The 23,838-nt window shown below is 36.7% G+C and overlaps 1 protein-coding gene across 10 annotated transcripts in view; it reads right to left on the bottom strand.

Annotated features, from left to right (window-relative positions):
• Window positions 1-20,787: 20,787 nt before the first annotated feature.
• The window catches only part of spag9a (sperm associated antigen 9a), a 45,073-nt gene continuing 42,022 nt past the window's right edge, over window positions 20,788-23,838 (bottom strand). For all 10 annotated transcript variants that reach the window (XM_083565676.1, XM_083565681.1, XM_083565678.1 and 7 more), the window contains 3 exons: window positions 23,645-23,821; window positions 22,790-22,939; window positions 20,788-22,703 (listed from right to left, as the gene is read on the bottom strand). In XM_083565676.1, coding sequence (XP_083421802.1) covers window positions 22,579-22,703; window positions 22,790-22,939; window positions 23,645-23,821 — 452 coding nt within the window. In that variant the 3' untranslated portion in view covers window positions 20,788-22,578. The remainder of the gene's footprint in view (window positions 22,704-22,789; window positions 22,940-23,644; window positions 23,822-23,838) is intronic.

Raw genomic sequence — 23,838 nt, 5'->3', positions numbered from 1 at the left:
CTAGTTTGCTACCTGTTAAAAAGCTTAATAGCTAATCATATATAGTTATTTATAATAATTATTTTAACTTAAGTAGGCTGGGAATTTTGGGGTTGAACTTTTATCTATGTTCATTCTCTCAAAGGACAAGTTTCTCAATGACCATTACTTGTCAAGTCAAAATTCTAATTATAGAAGACATCTATCAAACACAAGTGCCTTAGGGTATGTTGTAAGTCAATGACTCAGAATAAAGCTTAATAAGAATAAGGATAAGTCCAAACATGTTGTTTTGCTGAATGTGCATAGGCAGGTTGGGACAAGTATATGTCTTTGTGTAAGAAAAACTTCAGATCAGATTCCAATTAATTTGAAACCAAAATGTATTCCAATTATTTAATAGAAGATCTCATTTTGAGACCGAGCTGGCTGAACTTGCTTCTTTCACAGAAATTGTTTTGAAAGATTAGTTAATGTTTGGCTGCTAAAAATACATTATACAGGGACCACTCTTATTGTTGAAGGCTTTTAAATAATATACTGATTTTCTCTGGACACTTGCTTTTATTGGGATACACACAAACACACACAAACACTAAAACACACAAACACGTGTACAAGGGCTGAGGAATTATTAGATGTGAAGCAAAGAAAAATTCCCCAAAGGTGTAGAGTATGTGACTCAACAGATAATATGCATGCAACCCAATGCAAACACTTGTGCACATTCAAACCCACACACACCCAAACACAATTTACCTATTTGTTCTTCCATTATCAAACCAAGCTCTGTATGAATTTATGATGAAAACATCTATTTATGCCCTAAGCTATAGATGTATTATTATTATTATTATTATTATTATTATTATTATTATTATTATTATAGTGTTAAAGTTTTTGTCATGATGTTCTAATAGTAGCAGTATAACAAACCCTGCAAAATTCTGACAGAAACCTCATGCAAATATACTATTATGCTAATTATAACCGATTATTAACCTTATTTTTTTACCCAACCTAGTTATTGCCAGTTTGCATGCGGTTCTCCCTACTCAGATTCTTAAAGAGAAGGGTTAAATCCATTTGGAGCATCTTTTGGAAGTACAGGATATCTGAATACACTAATTAGCCTTCCTTGAATATTGATAGAATATTGATTGAATAGAATGTTAATCTAATTGACAAGGCAGACAGGAATATAAATACTCTCATATAGCAGGTTCAGTTAATGCTCTCAGGGACTACTGATTATGGATTACTATAAAATGATTGATATATTAGTATTATATTATATTAGAGTCCAGCAAAGAACTTCTTTATTCCAAATCACCCATACTTAAATATATCTATAAAAGTGAAAATTAATTAAAATCATGAAAGCACATGAAATTATAAAGCACTCAAACATGACACCAAACCAAAACTATCATATGTTTCATGTCAGTGCCATTCTTCAACTAATATTTATGAAACATCTTTACAATTGTCTAAGGATATACTGTCTTCTGAGCACTTATTGGCTGGCTATTTTTAAAAAGTCATATATTTTTTGTTGTCACATAGTCATTAACTTCACTATTGAAATTTGTCTACAAAGCAATTTTCAAGTGTCAGCCTTCAAATAAAAATGTCTTTTAGATCATAAGAAATGTCAGTTTAATGTCAATATTTTTGACAGGTACTGCACAAGCTTTTTACCCAGCACACATGGGATGCAACGGGATTCACATACAGACAAACACACACAAACACACACACATACACACACACACACACACACACACACACACACATTTCACGTAGACAGCAGACTCAGTGTCCGTGTTACATACTTCAGGATTCGCAATGCCGATGTCTTGTACTTAGTAAGTGAGTGGACCCTCTTTCACTGTCTGAATGAATAACAGTGTCTAGGTTGTGTTCAGACTTTCTATAGATTATGGGGGTAAAATGAAGAAGAGAAAGTTTTCAAAACAACAAGAGAGATAGAGGCAGTTTTTCTGATTATAATCCAGTGGTAACATAGACAACATGATTCTTATATATTTCTGTCTTTAAAGTAAAGATAGACTTCAATTTGGGTTTCTGATTTGCACTTATTCTATCTATTTATCTCTGTCTCATCTTATTTTTGACTGTTTCTTTTTCTGTTGACACTGCTGGGTTTTAGGCAAAATAACTGAGAGAAGAATGTTTAAAGTGCATTACAACACCCACAAGCACACACACCCACACAGGGCACAAATTAGTCTGCATGTCTGTTCCCCTCCATAGTTCATAGTCCATTTATATTTAAAATTTTTATTTATTTCAATTTACTTCTCTGCATTTCTTTCCCTTTTTGACCTTAAGTGGTTAAGTCTCTCAGGCATTGATCAGAATTTCGTGAGGTGAAGACCCAGGATTGCTGAGAGAACTGTAGAAGGCCCTTTGAGCTGCTTTGAGTGTATCCGCTGTCAGCTGTAAATCACTTTGAATAAATGCAGCTGCCAAATGAATAAATGCAAAACCAAGACAGGGTTTGTGGAATCTGTTTGTGTGTATGTGTAGCAGTACACGTACACAGCCATGACAGGACATGGATATGGTATCAGATGTATAATAGATTTTGCAAAAAGTCTTGCCGCTAAATCATCATCCATATTTGTCTGAGAAAAAAAGTTGCCTCAGCTCTTTTGGAAACATTAGCATTGTGGAATAGATTCAATTACATTTTGATGTGATTCAAGCCTGGTTCTTTAAAAATAGACAAAGTCAGCAATGTACTACATTCCTGGCTATATAATATGAATATAGAAACTAAATATGAGCCAACAGTAACTAAAGCATCAGAAATCTGAAAGAGCTGCTTCAAGTTCTACTGGAGTTTCATAAACTGGTTGCACAAAATAAATTCTGGCCTGCATACATATCCGAGATTACACACACACACACACACACACACACACACACACACACACACACACACACACACACACACACACACACACAAATTCCATTCGAGGATTCAGCACATGTGGCCTTCTGTATGTGTTCCAAATGCTGCCTAGAGGCGAGAAACACTGGACGTGATATGCATGCAAGAGAGTAAACAGCAAGCGGAAAAAGCAAGAGGAGAAGAAGAAGTAGATTTATTGATTGAGACAACTTTGCAACAACTTCTAAAAGCAGAGCATACATATAATCCTGTTATCATGCTCTAGTAGAGCTGTAGCTGTTGACAGGTTCGGGGGAACGGTTTGACACAAGGAATGATTTAAACTGACATCCCTGTTGGAACTACAGATAAGCTTATCTACAGAATGTTTGCATAGCCACCTAGCTTGCATGTCATGCAGTTCCCAGACAATGCTCAGTGTCATAAATGTGTCACATGTAGATTCATTTTTTTTATATGTGTAGTTTTTTTCTTTACCAGAAATTCAACAGCTTGTAATTATGACTACTAATGTCATGGCACACTTTGCTTAAGACAAAATACTTTCACTCACTCACTCACACACACACACACACACACACACACACACACACACACACACACACACACACACACACACACACACACACACACACACACTCTTCTGTATTATATAAGATGTTAAGATTTTAGAGTCCAAAAGAATTTGAAATGTAAAACTTTAATTAATCACTGATGCTGTTTGAACTTCAGACATATAAAATGGTGTTTGCTCACAGTTCACTTTTTTTTTTTTTATTGGGTGATGATTTATATGTGGATGTTTCATAGATGTTCTATATAGCAACATGTATCATATAAATGCTTTGTATTATGGGTGTAACAGTATACAAAATTAAACTTTTAAACAACATGGTAGTGTATGAATGAGATACTGTACATTTTTGAAGGACATAAATAAAAATTGCTTAAATATCTACCTGAAGTTTCCGTAGTCTGCTGATTAAAACATTCAATATTATAAAAGGACGACCTCAATATTATTATTACTAGCACTGGAGTATGATTCTCTTACATGGCACACTGTATTGTTATGATTTGCTGTCTATCGGAATTGTAGCTTACCAGGAAGCCAAATTGCTCTCATACACCAGAGCAAAAATCTTGGTGAATTTTTCAGTTCCTGTTTGCTGTAGGGGTTATTCCTACATTTCTTGAGCTAAAATGTCAGTATGTAACTTTATATCATTAAACATTGGCTATTCTGAATACTAAACTATTGTTATGCTATGCAAGCATGTTACTTTTTTTAAAAGTGTTTTTAAAACCTGCAAAAAAAAATAATATTGCTACCTGTGAGTGTGACCCACCAAAAACAGCCAACAGTTGAAGCACCCAAATTACTAATTAATCAAAGTTGTTTGTGTAACTCTGGCTGAAAACGTTAAATGAAATTTTTATTATGGTTAAGGTGCTGGTTACTGATTGGAAGGTTAGGGTTTCAAGCCCCGTTATCACCAAGCTGCCACTGTTGGGCCCTAGAGCAAGGCCCATAACCCTCTGTGAGCCATGTATCATGGTTGAACCTACGCTCAGACCCTAGCAATTTGGGATATGCGAAGATTAGAATAATAATACGAATAATTTCACTGTGCTGTAATGTACATGTGACAAATAAAGTCTATTCTATTCTATTCTATTCTATTCTATTCTATTCTATTCTATTCTATTCTATTCTATTCTAAATACTCCGATAAATGGTTAGGTGATCAGCAAACAGGTGTAAACCTTTTCAGTTTAAAAAGTCTTTTAAACAAAAAGACTAACTCAGTAATATTTAAAAAGGTTTTTGGTGAAACACTAATCAGTAAAAATTAAATTATTAAAAGGGAAACTGCGATTGTAAGCATCTGATTATCTGAGTATCAGTATCTAACACAGTATCACAGCATTTCGTGATATAGTCACACTATATTTGTGATATATTCACACTTTAATCTATTGATTCATGTTCATGGAATTTCCCTCTTTTTTTATGTCACTCAGCATGACTGCCCCTGTCTGCCTCTGGCTCCATAGCAATGGAGGCAGAGGATCATGAATAATTTCCTAATTTTTATCAGCGAATAAGGCAGAAAATATACAGTTACGGTTAGGGTAAGGGTTAGGGTTATGCTATAATAAATGCGTGTATCTCTAATTAACGCAGTCTTCATAAATAACCGGGAGAATAAATGTACTGTATTTTGACTGGAAAGAACCATTGATGATGGTTTATAACAGCAAGTAGCTTACAGAATATAAAGCATTAAAAACAAGGATAAAATCTCCTGATTAAATGTGGAGTAATAGTGCTTGAAGATTAAAAAATAAATAACAAACGAGAAAAAAAAGATACAGCGTCTGTGGTATCCAGTGGCAGAAAGAAATCTTTGGCAGAGCACCAAAAATACTTCGTCTTCAGTGACATGACAAAAGAGGGTTTTTGTCTATAAACACGACATTTTGTGACTATATCACGAAATGGCGTAAGACTGAGCGGCAGTATATATATATATATATATATATATACAGTAATCAACCATTTATCGCGGTGGTTACGTACCAAAACCGCCAGCGATAAACGAAAACCCACCCCAAAAATGCTTTTTTAATTGTTTAAGCCTTAAATCATCCTCTCTCACACTTTAAACACACACAGACATGTTATGTGGCAAATGCAATTCCGCAATAAATCTTAGTATCTAATAGCAATTAATCTGATTCTTTAACCAAACAGATTTCAGATTCCCAAACAGGGCAGCTAGCTTGCCCCGAATAGCGTCAGCATTTTACCGTCCTCTGAATAGTTAGATTTTTTTACACCCACAATGGCTGACGGAGGAAGATAAATTTATTTGTTCTAAGACATATTTAAAAGTACATTTTCAAGAAAAGCTAGACATCATAAGGAGGCCGGCCAACCCCGAAGCTAGTTAGCTTGTCTCAACCCGGGAAAGGGTCTCTTCACCACTTACAGACCAGTGAATACGAGCGGTACCACTGGATTACAGCCTCTGTGGAGCGGTGCAAATTATGAGTCTGTATCTCTGGTGAGTAGGTTGAATTTTATTTGGATTTTTATGTTTTTGTCATGTTATTAGACAAATAAATATATATATATATATATATATATATATATATATATATATATATATATATATATATATATATATATATATATATATATATACAGGAAAGAATAAAACCAAGAGTATAAGGCAAGGACACACCCCTGATTACCAAAACGTTACAAGACACAATCACACACACTACAAACAATTTTTTTACAGCAATCAGCCTATAGAACATGTCTTTGGGGTGGGAGAGGGAACAAGAGTATCTGGAACAAACCCCAAAGCATGAGGAGGATGTGCAAACTCTGCCCACACAGGGTGGAGGCAAGATTCATACCCCAATCCCTGGAGGGCTAAACACTAATCCACCCACCCCCCCTCCGAACTGACAACTCTTTGTTTACTATTTCTCCCCATAATTACTAAGTTGGTATTGTATTGGGTATTAGATATCCGTGTCTGCACCATTACTGAAACTGCCATTTCAGTGGATGCTTTACTATTGAGGAAGGATCAAAGGCTTGTTTTGAAGGTTGTTCCATTTCCAGCCTGCCACTGAGATATGAAGGCATTACTTTGCTGGCATGTGTATCATAAATACTGCCTTTTACTATGACTTCCAGCTCTCTGCAGGGAAGCCATCCTTTTAAATCTGTGTGAAAACAATATACACAGCAGTTAGACAGTAAAGACGATATATTGTGAGGTCATAAATTCTTGATATTGTTTTCGTTCGACTTTTTTTTATTGGTTAAAGCATATAAATGGGATCCAATTAAACTGGATACATAATTTCTATATATTTAAACACACTATACTTTAAACTCTGGGCTCTGTATAACGTTATGAAGTTATAGAGTAGATCTTCAGTAAAACTATAGTGAACACATTTATACCAAAGTATTGAACAAACGAATGTCCTCATAGGCAGTATACAGTACATGGTGGTGTTCTTGTAGTATACTGTATATGACCTTCAGTCTCCAAGAGTGCATTTATTGAAAAAGGATGTATCAGACTGTGTTTTTCCCCTAGTGCACCGAAGAGCTTAAGAAATGTACTTATGTGCTTAGTGAACACACTTTAAACATCATGCATTTAGAAAAAAGTGAAAAAGCTCTATCAGGCTTTAGTAGAAAAACAAAAAACATAAAACTTACAATTTGTGGGCAAAATGTGCATGCCTCATATATGAAACTTTATTTCATATTTATTTCAAAATTTTTATTTCAAAAATATTTTATTTCAAAAACAATGAGCTCTTAAATCGGTGGTTTATATTATTATGCAGTCTTTTTAATATGTGATTGTTTCTATACTTAAAAAATTGCTATGTTTATATATATATATATATATATATATATATATATATATATATATATATATATATATATATATATATATATATATATATAAAAATACCACAGGAAAGTTTTCCAGACAGAGAACTTTGTAATTTCCAGTTTGTTGTTAGTGTAAAGGTTGCTGCTCCATCAAAGAAAATAATAGGTAGGTGAAGGAACAACATGTTATATATCAATAGAGGAAATAACCTGCTTTATGGAAATTCAGCAATAAAGAATTTGTTATGTGGACACCCGACCACAACAAACATATAAGGGTTTTCCCCAAACTGCATTTTTTGGCTTGTTTTTTGAATGCTGTATATTACAATCCCCATTTATTGAAACTAAGAGGCTAAAGCCTGTTCCAGCATAACAGTGCTCCTGTACACAAAGCAAGGGCAATTAAAATATGGTTTACCAAGGTTGGTGAGGAAGAGCTTGAGCGTTTTGCACAGAGCAATGATTTTAATATCACTGAACATGTTTATTTGCACCACATTTCGTGCCAGATATCAGCGCCTGACCCCAGTAATGCTCTTGTGGCTAAATGTGCATAAATTTCCACAGCCAAACTCCCAATATAACCAGAATAGTGAAGCCTTATAAAGGCAGCCAACCAAGCATGGCCATGATTTTAGAATGTGATGTTCAGTGGTCAGGTGTCCACATACCTTTGCCTGGAAATGGACACAAAGTTTGACATGATGTGGTTTAAGTAATACAAAATGTAATCATTGGCAAACTGATGATGTATAAAACTAATAAAATGTTTCTGGTCATGCTGTTGTTGAAACATTTATTTATTTTATCTGTGACTCTCCATAGCTCAAAAACTACTTCAAAAACATTCCTAAAAGCATGTTTTTCTGTGTTTTCACAGAAAAACCTGCATTTACACTTGAAAAAACAACGTTTCACATGAAAATGCAAAAAATTTTAAATTCTATTCAAGAAACTGGTGTTTGTTCTTACAAAACATTATATTTTTGGTTTCATATTATTTGATAGGATTATAAACTAATTTCAAAAACAATAAAGTGAAATCAAGTAGTTAGTAGTTTTGTTTCTATAATACATGGGAAGATTTGGGGCACATGATTTCACCTACAACTTAAAACAAGTTTTCCATTAAACTATTTGGTTTATATTGTTATTTATTTCATAAGCATATACTGTAGTTGTGATTGTGTAAGCATAATTTAACTTGGACTATTCCTGTTAGTAAAATCTTCAAAAAAATGTATTGTCTTCAGACATTTTTTTATAGTCAGTTCATATACATTTTCCATTATATCTTTTAATAATGTATATACTCTTTTTTGTTTTTCCAGTAGTAGTAGTAACAGTAGTCATATAATTTATTATTCAAATATTATTAATAAGATATATGTTTTTACAATATCTAGTTGTCTTTGTAACATGTGTCAAAGTTCCTCCAGTTTCCTCAAGTTTCCACATTTACTGACATCCCAGTAAATGTCCTGCCTTAATACCAGAGGTCCAGGGTAGGCCCCAGACAATCCTGACCAGCATGAAGCAGTCACTAAATATGAATGAATAATGAGGATGTTATCCATAAAATGGCACTGAATTATGTTAATACAGTGCCATCGACTTGATTTTGTCAGGCCGTGACAACACTCAAGGTAGTAGTGGGAGGTTTTGCTGAGATATTTGATAAGTGTAAAATTACAGAAAATTTGGTTAAGGGAGAAAATAGAAAACAAAAACACCACCTCCATAAATTCCCATTCTATTAATAAGCATCAAAATGACAGCAACTCAGCATGCATTTCCACATCTATTAGTCACCTAGCAGATCAAATCATAGACAAATATAATCAACATGAAAAATCCAACCACATAAGTTTACTAAGAAGTGAACACTTACAAACTGTCCTAATATAATCATGCATCCACCTGTGACTAAACACACACACACACACACACACACACACACACACACACACACACACACACACACACACACACACACACACACACACACACACACAAATACGGCCACCCAGAGAACACAGCTGATTTAACGGAAATGGTCAGTTTGTGTGTCTGTGTGTGTGTGTGTGTACATACCCGTGTGTGTGTGTGTGTGTGTGTGTGTGTGTGTGTGTGTATGTGTGTGTGTGTATATGTATATGTATATGTCACATAGTGACACTTATCTGTGTTTTTACGGCCACACCTACTGTTTCCCTCCCAACATTACACAGAGGGCTGACTTACGTGTCGGGACCATATTATCTTGGGTGAAACGTGAGAACTTGTTAGTTGTATAGACATGCCACTTCATTAGAGACTGAGAAGAAAGATTGACAGAGAGAAAGAGAGAGAGAGAAAGAGAGAGAGAGAGAGAGAGAGAGAGAGAGAGAGAGAGAGAGAGAGAGAGAGAGAGAGAGAGAGAGAGAGAGAGAGAGAGAGAGAGAGAGAGCAATGTCCAGCCAGTCTGAACATCTTTGATTGGGGATGTCAAGATAACTGAGTGACTGCCTCAAGGATAATCAGTGTTTACTTGGTGCTGTTCAATGTATGTGTGTGTGTGTGTGTGTGTGTGTGTGTGTGTGTGTGTGTGTGTGTGTGTGTGTGTGTGTGTGTGTGTGTGTGTGTGTGTGTGTGAAAATACGGGTTTGTTAGACGAAAGACGTGACAGGCTGAGAAAGGCCATGTTGGCTTAGTGGCAACTGAAATCTGTTCAAATAGATCAAAGACTGCAGTAATACCCAGCATGGAGAAACAGAGGGAGAGGGATGTGTGTGCGCACATATATATGTGTGTGTGTGTGTGTGTGTGTGTGTGAGTGTGTGTGTGTGTGTGTGTGTGTGTGTGTGTGTGTGTGTGTGTGTGTGTAAAAATAAGTTTAGTATCAGATACCTGGACAAAACCACTTATTCTGAATTTACCCCTAGATATACATGTTTCATAACATTTATATACTAATCCTATACCACTTTTTCTTTACAGTCAATATATGATCTAAAATGCTTTAGATGCTCAGTTGTATGCATTAATTTAATTAAAACAGCTTGACTCTACCTAACTTGGCTCTTGAAAATAGTTAAACAGATCAGTGGTTATGATGTTGGATTTTGATCCGAATGTTGTAAGGTCTAATCCCAGCACCAATAAGCTGCATTAGTAGGCCCCTGAGCAAGGCCCCTGTTGAATTAATCACATGGTGGTGCTAAGCAGTAACCTTCTACTACCTTTACTATTTTCTTATTATAAAATATTCACATTTAACATAAAATTTAAATAATGTCCAATCTTTGCTACATGAGTTTTAGATCACAGCCAATTAAAAGTGTGTGCAACATTTTAATAATAAATGTTTATGAACCAATCCAAATAAAGACATTTATTGTTCTCTGAACAGAAGCAATGCCTGAAACAGTGGACACAGATGAGAATCGCTGGCCAAGTTTTCCAAGTATCTTTACTTTTGAATGCTAAACAGCATGATAACGATCTGCAAATTATGCACACCAAAACCTGGCTAGATATTGGCGTTTTCCTAGCTGAGCATCCACTCTGCAAAAATATCTATGGGTAATTCATTAGCTTTTACCACATGATTGCTAATGCTAAATGTTTGGTAGTGACTGCCTGTTGTGATGAATATAAGGGCAAGCTACCGAATAAAACAATAGCATTCGGCTTAGTCAGATAGCAAGCAGGCATTACAATTTGCTATATGCACTGTTAATAATGGAGGCTTTGTTCATTATAATATAGCTCACTTTGGTAGTTAAAGGGGGCTTCTAATGCTATTTTATAACTATTGAGTTATTTACACTGTTAAAAAGTTGGATTTTTATGCTAAACATAGCCAAAGCATCAAAAACAATTTGAACATGTGACAAGTATTTCTGTGCCAAAAACACTGCTTCTGGGTATACGTTTTGGAAAGTATGGCTCTTTATGACATGATGAGGGACAGAATTCCTTGTATGGGCACTTCCCGGAAGAGTGCACACACAGCAACCAGAGCAAGAGCACGCCCATCAATGTGCTTCATTTGGTTACGGAACTCATCAGCAATGCTGCACAGGACTTTCTCATGAAGAACATTTCGATAGAAGTCTGTTTTTGGATGTGAGGGAAGTATAAGTTTGTTGATATTATGACTATAATGTTTTTGTTCCTGTTTTATTTATAGTGATGTCACAACTTGCAGACGATTGCTACACAAAATCTGTGTATGCTCGCAACTCTTTAGCTCCACCCATGACATGCCTGAAGGAGCTTGGAGAAGCAGAAAGCTGTATCTTCTTTTATAAATCTGATCAAACTAAAGACTCTTAAGAAATATGAGGAATAAGATACTACTTTATAAGTACCTATGATTCATATGAGATTGACTGAAACTGTATGTGTTATGTCCCTTTTATTTCTCAGATCCAAAACATTTACATTACAAAACAGATATACAAATGTACTGAAAATGCACTTGTTTTTGTCTCTTGTTTTCTTAAGTAAGTTCTTACTACAGTAGCAGACCTCAATATGCTTTGTAGTCTCAGAAACATAATTAGATGAGCAAGCACAGAGCCCAATGAGGAGATAAGAAATATAACCATGAAATAGGAGGAGGATAAATAAAGGTCAGAGTGTGTTTCACTGCCCTGACAAGACACAACACCTGCCATACACGTGCCATTTCAATCCAGTTTTATGACCTCTTCATTCCCAGCAAATACATGCCCATGTGCTGAACTCAAAACAGTTGGACCAATCGGTTTTCCCTATAAAATCCATTTGCTATTATTTGTTTACTCATTGTTTACTGTTTCCCTTCTTCTCTTTCTACCTTTGCCCTTTTAATCCCTTACACATTTCTCTAGTCAGCTTTTACAAAATATCTTGGCCCTGTCCCAAAGTCCACAGGAGAGACTGGCACAATAGATGCAATGAGTGTGTGTGTGTGTGTGCGTGTGCGTGCGTGCGTGCGTACATACGTGTGTGTGTGTGTATATGTGTGTGTGTGTGTGTGTGTGTGTGTGTGTGTGTGTGTGTGTGTGTGTGTGTGTGTGTGTGTGACAAGGTGTTTTATAATGCAGTAAGCAGTAATGGAGTCAGCTGTAGCAGCACTGTGTGCACTGCTGAGTGTTTTGCTCAAGGGTTTGCATTTAGGAAAGCACATTATGTGACACCTACACACACGTCAGCAAGCTGATACAGTCGTATATTAGGAGAAAAAAAATCCTAAAATACTATCATCAAAACTAAACCTATTGCAGTTAAAGCCTACATAATACAAAGTCTTCATATTGCTTTCGTGTATTATTTTGCTTGAATTATGTTGACTTATTGTACTGCTGCTGCAATCATATACACTGTCCTAAGTTTATTCAAATTAGAATATGTTTATACTAAAGAGCTGTCAACACAGATTTTTTTATACTACATTTTACTTTATAGTATACAATACTGCTATACAACAATTGGTTCTGGTATTTTCTCCTCATGTCATGATTTCCTTGCTCTTGTTGTCTCTGGCTTGCTCATTAGGGATCTAAATCTACATCCCAAATAATGTAAAGCTGCGTTGGGATGTCTTTGGTTGACAAATAAAAATTAATTGAATGGCATAGTACTTGAAATTGTTGATGATGGCAACCCAGATGTGCACCACATTCCACCTGTCAAACATCGTACGATAGCAACCCTTCATATGGGAAGAATACTACATCTGGTCCAGGCTTCTTTTTTTTCCACGTCTCAGTGAATTAATGTTATTTTGATCTGTTAGTTTTCTTGGATGCCAGAAGTCCACTACACTACTCTATTTTGGCTGACTTCACTTACTAGAGTTCTCATCTCTCCATCTGAAGTGCCTCTCGGCTTGATCCTGAACCCACCTTAGTAAGAAGGACGTGTGCTTTGAGCAGAATTGAAAAGGCCTGAGTCAGTATAGCCAGTACAAGTTTTGAACACAGAGGAAAAAACAGGTATGAAGCTCTTCAAGCATTACAAATGTTTCTTATTATATATACTACATAAATGCATTAATTAAATGTAGCATAAAATGCTAATTGTTTAAAAGTCTAGGCTTAAAAGAGCAGTTTGACATTTTTAGAGCCCTCTGTTGCCTTTTTGAGGAAGTGCAATTATAAGGAGAATATTGACAAGCCTCCACAGTTCCCTGTTCACTGTCTCTTCTTAAACTAATCATGCATCTTGAGCTACTTATTAAATATGGGGGGTGATCCAAACAGTCATTTTCAGGCTTTTTGGAATTTCAGGGTCTTTCTGGAATTTCAGGGCCTGAAAAACCCTTAATCCTCAGTGATCATGAAAAAGAACTGTCAGATTTACTGAATTGCACTAAGAATGACAGTTTCTCTATAACATAACTACAAATAAATCTAATATACAATTCATTTCTTGGAAAGAGACACAATGGTGACAACAGTAACTGAATGGTGACTACAGTTACATTTTAATGCTTAACAATTAATGGTTATTTTATCATTTGTTTTGGTTTGATGTTACAGTGTTGACTACTGCCATGTACTTGGTTTGGCATTTGTTCTACACTGATGTTATAATGTCTGCTACGGGAGGTTTTCTTCAGGTACTAAGCCAATTGAAATACTTTGTTTTTATTTATTTATTTATTTATTTATTTATTTATTTATTTATTTATTTATTTATTTATTTTTATCTGGACTGTGGGCTACAGATTAATAACCTCAGCTCTATAACACGTTTAAAATATATTTGAAATATGATGATGGATCTTAAAGCCATTATAAATTACACATCCTGCCTTTAAAATGAATCACTGGTCTGAAGCCTGCTTGTGCATTAATTTTTCTGTTCAAATGTTTTTTAAGTACATATACCTATGCTATGTCTGATGTGAGTAAGGCTAAGCAAGTCTGTGGGGGAGGAACGAAACAGTGGCTAAACAGGTGCAGGGTGCCGCTGCCAGAACTTGCAAACCGAACACACAAGTCAATCAGAAAAACTTCACTAAATAACACAGACTAATGACCATCTGTACACTTGATAGAGAAGTAGTGGGATGTGTGACTGGAATGTAAAGATGTGAAGGGGGGATGAAAAAGTCAAATGATGAGAGACAATGTGAAGCAGGAGACATATGGAGAGAAAAGCAGTGACAGAAAGAGGAAGTGGGGAGCATGTAAGGGCACTCATAACTGGAACACTCAACACACCACAGCAATGAGTACAGCTGGGTCATTTGAGGTTATATATAGACAGAGAGAACTGAGAATGCCTCTTACACACACACACACACACACACACACACACACACACACACACACACACACACACACACACACACACACACACAGACACACACACAAACACACACACACACACACACACACACACACACTGCAAAAAAGCACCCAACCACCTCAACCTTAAAGAGCACCACATCAACTAATTACATTGTTTTGTGGATCTCCCCTTGTAGAGATGCTATTGGTTGAATGGTTCTTGTCACTTCCTGATGCTCCACCAATCACACGTTCATGAGTGTTGGCAGCTTATTTCGAGCTATGAACTTAATACACAGTGAGGACAAGGGCACGGACAAGATTGCTGTCTGTGAAATTGACTGCCTGCACGATGCTAATCCATTAGCACAGAGGAGGGGGAACATAATTTATAGCGAGAAGTAGGGGCAGGTTTAACAGCTCCAGGTATGGGGAACAAAAGGGGTCAAAAGCCGGCCTATCATAATTAAAGACTAATAGCTTTCTCTTATTTCCTATTCACTAAGACCATTTATAGTTAAACATAGGGCAGTGGTAGCTCAGTAAATTAGGTGTTAAGGCATTAGGGCAATGGTAGCTTAGTGATTAAGGCACGTTTCATAGATGGCAGCTTGAGCAAGCCCCATCACTCTCAATGACCACAATGTCTCAAATAAAAGTAAAAACTTTTACTATTAAAACTTTTTTGATTAAATACATATACGAAACAAGCAGTAGATATCAATATTGAAATCCCATTTAGGTCTAACAAATAATTCTCAAACAAACTGACTAATATTTGTATCTTTTCTGCTTTATTTCCTTTACCATGTATGTCCATTAGTATTGTATTGTGTTATGACACCATTGGTAGAAGGTTTTAACTCAAGGTGCCAAGCAGTTTTAAAAATTTAGAACTCCATTTAATATTCAGTTTGGGAAATCCAGTACCCTGATGAGGCTTTTAATCTTTCTACTCATCTTATGAGGTGTCATTAGATTAGACACTTAAGATCAGCAGCCTGAATGAAACAAGTGCCGAGTCTCATTTTTTAAAGTGGTGGGAAGAAGCAATAATAAATGAAGACACTGCATATTTATTTTGAGTTTTTAATCTGATTGAAATAGATGTTTGGTATGGTTTTGCTTGTTGCACAGTGGAGCACTGGGTAGTTTTTGTCCAGTGATTTTGTACCTTATTCAATCATAAGCTCAGGTTAATGTCCGTGTGGAGTTTTACATGTTCTCTCAATTTCCATGTGGGTTTGCTTTGGGTTCTCCGGTTTCTTTCCTAAATACAAAAAAACAAACAAAAAACTTGGCAATGAAATTTGCTACACTACATTTTCTCTAGATGTGAACGAGCACACTCAAAGTTTCTAGGAGAAGCCCTAGATCTATTTCCTTAGGAAATTAGGAAATTAATTTCCTAAGGAATTATATTTTTGGAATTATATAGAATTCTACTGAACATTTATCAATTTTTTTGATTGTTTGTTTTTTCAGATGGTATTAATAGCATAAATCATTTAGTTTATGAAGAATAGAAGTAGCATTCTGCAGATATTTTGCTAATGGTTTGTGTATGAATAGAAATGGTTTAATTTTGATAGCATCTGTGTATAAAATCACCCACCATATATTATTATGTGTGCTGTATCGTTTAAGGGATGCCTTATGATTCTCAGCATTAGGTCTGCATGCGAGGGCTTGCAGATGTGTGATGTGTGATAATGTTGGTGCTGAAGGATGGTAGAAAATTGTGTGGGTGTGAAGAGTGACGCCATGTACGCATCAGATGCACAAATACATTAACAGCAGGAGCTCTCCAGTCTTCAGATCTCAGACTACTTGGAAAGAGTTTGCATAGCAGCAACAAAGGGAGAGTGATGCACTACCAGGGTCAATATTGACAGTGTGCAACACATGTCTCGAAGCCTTACCTAAAGATCAAGGTCTGATATCCACACACGGACCCTGATCCACATACACACACACACACACACACCAACCTTAATGCAATGTGCACACATAAAAGCAAACATCCTTGAGAGAGAGTGGGTGAGAAAGCAAAAGGCTATTAGAAAGAGCACTGACAGTATGATTGCAAGGTCCTAAATGCTTTACAAAACACACACACACACACACACACACACACACACACACACACACACACACACACACACACACACACACACACATAATGAGTGGTTGTAAATCATGATATGAACTTATGATTACAGCAATATACAGAAAGCAGACAGAGATGCCTCTGAATCACAGTGGTTAGGGGCTTGAGTGTGAACACAAACATGCACAAGCACACGAGCACACACACACATCGAAAACACACACCCAAGGGTCTCACTGACAGAGCAGCTGGCTGGCTTACGTAAGTGCTGCCTCCTGAGCCATGTAGGGAAGGTTGAGTGAGCAAACAAGGAACCCTCCCTCCCTCCCTCCTTCTCTGTGTGCGTAGGCGGCCTGGGCTTTGCTTGCGTCTGTCTTCATGCTTCAGAAATCCACCAGCTAATTTTGCTATCACTTGTCACCACATAGGCCATTAGAATACACACCATTTTCCAAAACAAGTGAACACGTCAATTAACACTGGCAAGAACACAGGCATTATGGGCTGATACAGTGCTACAGCGGCAGCATTTAGGGAGATGAGCATCCGCTTCTTTGTGCAAACTCATACATACACAAACACATGCACACACCGAGGGTAATAGATGTAGCTCTACTAAATATATGCGTGTGTGTCTGTGTGTGTGTCTGTGTGAGAGACATCCATAGTGGAGACCCATCTGTACGTCGAAGTTACCTCATCAGAATGTTTAGTTGCCATGAGTGGTAGATAGATGGAAAGGGGGAGTTACAGAAAGATGGGAGGAGTCGTTGTGATGTAATTTTACTTAAGTTGCCCAGACTCAGACTCAGAATAAAACACAACTGCCATCTTGTGACGCATGAGCAAACTACATCTGGTTTTAGTGCTTTTATTCCATGTCCTTTATTCACGTTTCTTGTTTGAATACAAAGCAGCATTACTTTAAAGGATCCATTGTGTGAAATCAATCCAGACCTTCAAAATGAATTATAGAGTGCCATCAAACCAAACCATATTAATTTTATTATTAATAATATAACATTGTGTATATATATATATAAACCATACAACATCGCAGGACTCACCACAGCCCTATAAACATTCCCTTTCACTCTTGCAGATACCCTTGTATCACTGATCACTCCTGCTATCACTCTTCTCCACCCACTCCACCCTGCCTGCACTCTTTTCTTCACTTCTCTAACACACTCTCCATTACTTTGCACTGTTGACCCCAGGTACCGGAGGTGCCTTGTTGATAAAAGAGGTCTGAGGAAAATGTGAGCAGAAAAGCTACTCAAAACACACAAAATATTTAATCTGGTGAATAAGCAGACCACATCAAGATCCACTACTGTCAGCCAAGAACAAGAATCTCAAACTGAGCAGGTAAAGACTGGAAAAAAGACCAGTTTTTAATGATATATACAGTGGGGCAAAAAAGTATTTAGTCAACCACCAATTGTGCCCAAATTCTCCCACTTAAAAAAATAAGAAAGGCCTATCATTTTCATCATAGGTACCCTTCCACTATGAGAGACAAAATTAGAAAGAAAATCCAGAAAATCACATTGTCTGATTTTTTAAGAATTTATTTGCAAATTATGGTGGAAAATAAGTATTTAGTCAATAACAAAAGTTCATCTTAATACTTTGTTATATACCCTTTGTTGGCAATGACAGAGATCAAACGTTTTCTGTAAGTCTCCACAAGGTTTTTACACACTTTTGCTGATAGTTTGGCCCATTTCTCCATGCAGATTTTTTTTTCTCCCAGAGCAGTGATGTTTTGGGGCTGTCGCTGGGCAACACAGATTTTCAACTCCCTCCAAAGATTTTTTATGGGGTTGAGATCTGGAGACTGGCTAGGCCACTCCAGGACTTTGCAATGCTTTTTACGAAACCACTCCTTCGTTGCCCGGGCGGTGTGTTTGGGATCATTGTCATGCTGAAAGACCCAGCCACGTTTAATCTTCAATGCCCTTGCTGATGGAAGGAGGTTTTCACTCAAAATCTCACGATACATGGCCCCATTCATTCTTTCCTTTACATGGATCAGTTGTCCTGGTCCCTTTGCAAAAAAACAGCCCCAAAGCATGATGTTTCCACCCCCATGCTTCACAGTAGGTATGGTGTTCTTTGGATGCAACTTAGCATTCTTTCTCCTCCAAACACGACAAGTTGAGTTTTTACCAAAAAGTTCTATTTTGGTTTCATCTGACCATATGACATTCTCCCAATCCTCTTCTGGATCATCCAAATGCTCTCTAGCAAACTTCAGATGGGCCCGGACATGTACTGGTTTAAGCAGGGGGACACGTCTGGCACTGCAGGATTGGAGTCCCTGGCGGCATAGTGTGTTACAGATGGTAGCCTTTGTTACTTTGGTCCCAGCTCTCTGCAGGTCATTCACTAGGTCCCCCCGTGTGGTTCTTGGTTTTTTGCTCACCGTTCTTGTGATCATTTTGACTCCACGTGGTGAGATCTTGCGTGGAGCCAAAGATCAAGGGAGATTATCAGTGGTCTTGTATGTCTTCCATTTTCTAATAATTGCTCCCATAGTTGATTTCTTCACACCAAGCTGCTTACCTATTGCAGATTCAGTCTTTCCAGCCTGGTACAGGTCTACAATTTTGTTTCTGGTGTCCTAGGACAGTTCTTTGGTCTTGGCCATTGTGGAGTTTGGAGTCTGACTGTTTGAGGTTGTGGACAGGTGTCTTTGATACTGATAACGAGTTCAAACAGGTGCCATTAATACAGGTAACAAGTGGAGGACAGAGCAGCCTCTTATAGAAGAAGTTACAGGTCTGTGAGAGCCAGAAATCTTGCTTTTTTGTAGGTGACCAAATACTTGTTTTCCACCATAATTTGCAAAAGAATCAGACAATGTGATTTTCTGGATTTTTTTTCTCATTTTGTCTCTCATAGTTAAAGTGTACCTATGATGAAAATTACAGGCCTCTTTCATTTTTTTAAGTGGGAGAACTTGCACAATTGGTGGCTGACTAAATACTTATTTGCCCCACTGTAAATATATTTACATATTTATTACTTTATTTTTTTCCCTGATTGACAATATTTTGATCATTGTACTTTTATGACACTTGTATTCACACCCCTTTATTGCTGCGTATAATTCAACAAGGTCTGGTTATAATGCATTAAACGTATTTGAATACACTATAATGTTTATAAAATTTGCTGGTTCCATGCCTTTTCTCAATGTTCTTTGGTTTCTTTCAACCTCTCAGGGGTCAGAATGACTAATCAAAACTGTTCTTAGGTGTAAATGAGTGTGTGATCGTTACCTTTTGAGTATGGTTCTTCTCAGTTCTTCTCTCATTTTCCAAATATCGTCTGGTTTGCTAATTAGGAATAAACCTTTAGGAATTGTTATAAAGTTATAGGATTAATAGTTATAAGAGGTGATTTATAAAGTTAAAGGATTTACAGAGTTGGTACAAAGTTTTTTAATCTACTGTGAAGCTGCTTTGTGACAACTTTGTGAAATCCATTGTTAAAAGTGGGATATATATGAAAATGAATTAATGTGACATTCTGTTGTGATCCCCGCTAAACCTGACCAAAATAAAGCACTTACTGGAGACTTAAATATAAGAAAATAATAATAATAATAAAAAATAAAAAAAAAAACAGGAAAAAAACTTGATTCAGTTTGTTTTGAGTGGCTCTTACTCGCAGTGTAATACTACTTTACAAAAATACTAATTAGCATATGAGTTTAGTTACAAAGCAGGATATTTTTTAAAAAGTTTGACAGCTGTCATCTTCACACTACCATATTAGCAGCCAGAATCTTCAGAATCTGTAAATCAATGCAGTAACTCACACAAAAGCAATAATGGTTGGATTTCTTTCTTCATGCATCTGTTAATACAATGAACACCTTCAGAGTGTTAGTGTCCACTGGGAGGTTTTTTCTTTTTATGAGTGTAAAAAATCTGTTGCTCACCTGACTTTACGTTTTACCAGAAACTGGTAGCATTTTTAACACCTTGGTTCTTTTTAAGAATGACTAAAAAAGAACAGCAAATAGACCAGCAGCTGCGGTTAATTCCCATGAAACTGACTTTATTAGATTGTTAAAAATAAAGCTATGATGCTGTTGTAGCAAACATTGAACAGGAAAAAAAACACAGTAATGACAAGCTGTGACAACCACAGCACATCCTGTGTCGTTTAAGGGACCAAGCAATCGTACACACACACACACACACACACACACACACACACACACACACACACACACACACAAGTGGTTCGACATCAGTCATACACACACATACTAGTCCACCCAAAAAGGTGGCAATAATCAGGGATATGAACAAACACATTGCAGTGTCCTTTTACAAAAACATGCATAGCTTAGTACAATGAATGCTGAAATCCTTAAGATCCACAGAGTGTATTCTGTATATCCCACACATTCTAATCCATGATGTTACACTTATCAACCAGTCATAATGCAATTCCTTCACAAAGTCTGCAATAACACAACACGTAAACCCATTTTGAGTGCCTGATATTACACAAACTGTTAGAATGTGCATGTATAAAGTTACATTCGGAACCATAAAATTCATTATGAAAAAAATAAAATAAATACTGGAATGGCAAAACACCAATATGAATATTCCCTTAGTGGAATAATCAAAGAAAAACAGACTGCCTGTTAATTATTTCCTTCAAATACAAAAAAGGTTAAACACGGGCCTGCTGTGCTTTAATATGAACAGACCGCACTAAAGACAAATGTTTTTTTTTTTTAAATGACACAGAGATAAGAATAAAAACAAACTGGTTTCAGCATCGAAGACCAGACGTGTAAACACTCGTTGTTGTTTTTTTTTTTTTTTAAATGAGACAAACGATGTAAGGTGCGATGAAAAGTGGTTCTGATAAAATCCCTGTCAAGAAATGAGACCTTAAAAAAGTTTGTTCTTAAATATGAACATTTTGTAGTGAAAGTCCAAAAAATAAAAAAGCTTAAATGGAATGCAAATAATTAGAGGCTGTTATGTCTACAATTTTTCCTTTGGTAACAGGCTAGCCCCTTTTTGGGAGAAAAAAAAGGTGTATTTAGAATAAGGATAGATCCAAGTTTAGATCTAATAATGTTGGTCACTATTTTAAAGTGCCAGCAAGCTCTAGCCTACTGGTGCTACCACATGAGGCAGAATGTAGTGCTAGGGCTTTTACAACACACTTGACTACTTCATTCTTACTAACACATATACACACACATACATCACACACGACAAGACAAACCATGCCTTTACAGTTCTGAGACTGTCCTGCGAACAGAACGCATGCCAAGCGGATAGCAAAAATAGCATTCTGTTGCTCAAACGATTTTACTGCGACACCAGTTGTAGTGTCACAGTTGTAGCCTTCGTCTCTTTCTTTTTCCTATTGAGACAAACAAATAACTTGAACAGGGGGACTTATATATGTGCAATTATATGATTAGTCATGGTGTAAACTCAAAGCATGTGTTTTCTTTCACTGTTCTCTGTGCTTCAGTACTAAAGTCACTAAAACTGTACAGTCCTGGATGGATGAATTTACTTCTTCTCTTATCCCTTATTTCCCAGATTCCCTTTGACTTTATGCCTTGGCATGGATGAAAATAGAAAGTAATAAAACATCAAGAAAAAAAAAAAATCACAAAAACAAAAGCATCACCTATGAACTCTGTTGCTGTATGTCTTCTAATAATAATCATGGGAATCACAATTATAGTAATTTTTGTGATAAAAAAAAATGTAACAGCAGGCCACAGGGTGGCTTTGAGAGGGCGGAGTTCTCTGTTGAACCTGAGGCAGTGATTGGCCGCTCACTCGTCATTGATGGCAACCTGCCAGACTATGATGTGGCTGCGATCGCTGGTGGTGGGAGCAGACTGCAGCTGCAGGGTGGGTTCTAGTGGTTCCTCGGCTACTACTTCTCTATCTTCGTCACCTGCCAAATACGCAGCCATAATATCAGGATGGCAGAATGTAGTAGTGCTCCTAAGTAAAAAGCTCACAAGTGTGTAGTTTTCTTACCCATCCTGAAGTCGATGTATCCCTCCCCCCCACTCATGACCAGCATGAATTTCGGAAGCTGCTGTCGTGAAGGACTGTCTGAGGAAGGAGAGTGTGAGTCTTCAGGTATGCTGTTAGGTGCTGCTGCTGCTGCTGGAGGAACACATTGACCTGGGGGTAAAACACAAACAAAAACATCTTAGAATTTTGGAAAAGCTATTTTAGAAAAGCTTAAGAGTCATACAGACATTGATACTTAAAAAAGCAAACACGTCCATTTCCCCAAAATAGCATAGAAAGGTTTTTATTTAGTCTACTTTAATTTGGCTGTCTGCCTGAAGAGATCATTTTGATTAAGAAGTTTGTTCAACAAACACAGCTGTGAATGCAGTTAGTCTACTTTAGGATGTCTAAAACATTACAAGATTTGATCATGCTTTTAGATTGTTTTTTTTTTTGGTTTTTTTTAGTGTAAAAACCCTACTGTACATGCCATAAAGATATGGACTAAGCCGAAGTTATATTCAGAATTTCGTGTTTATTATTTGTTTTTATAAGTTAATGCAGTGGTGAATACACGATATAGGGATCATAGTTTAGTGCAATTAACCTTTAAATGCAAATTAAGTTATTTTTCCAAACCATTTACATTAAAGATTGCCACGTAATTTTTTGAGGGGTTTTCCCAGGCTGCTACATATATGCAAACACATGTACATAGGTACACCTAATATATAAATACTTTTACAGGACACTCGACACTTGTAGATATATGGTTTGTGCTTATCTGTTGCTCTATTTGTCAGCCCCTCTACCTCTTGAAGTAAATATAAAATTGTGCCCAATAAATCTAGATCGAATTTTTTTTTATGTTACCTGGCACCGCAGCAAAGAACTTGACTGCATCTTTGTGACCATGGAAGCAAAGTTGAGCATGAGCCATAGAGCAGTACGGAACATACGAGCCCACCGTCCCACCGTCCGCACTCTCATCCCCAAAGACACGTACTGCACCACCGGGCCGGCTCGCTATCGCACCAACACCCCTGTTAGCTGCAGTCCAAAGCAAA

This window comes from Silurus aristotelis, assembly GCF_946808225.1.
Source record: "Silurus aristotelis genome assembly, chromosome: 17".
Classification (NCBI taxonomy): Eukaryota; Metazoa; Chordata; class Actinopteri; order Siluriformes; family Siluridae; genus Silurus; species Silurus aristotelis.
The sequence above is the reverse complement of the archived record's forward strand: the minus strand, read 5'-3'. Positions and strand labels throughout refer to the sequence as shown.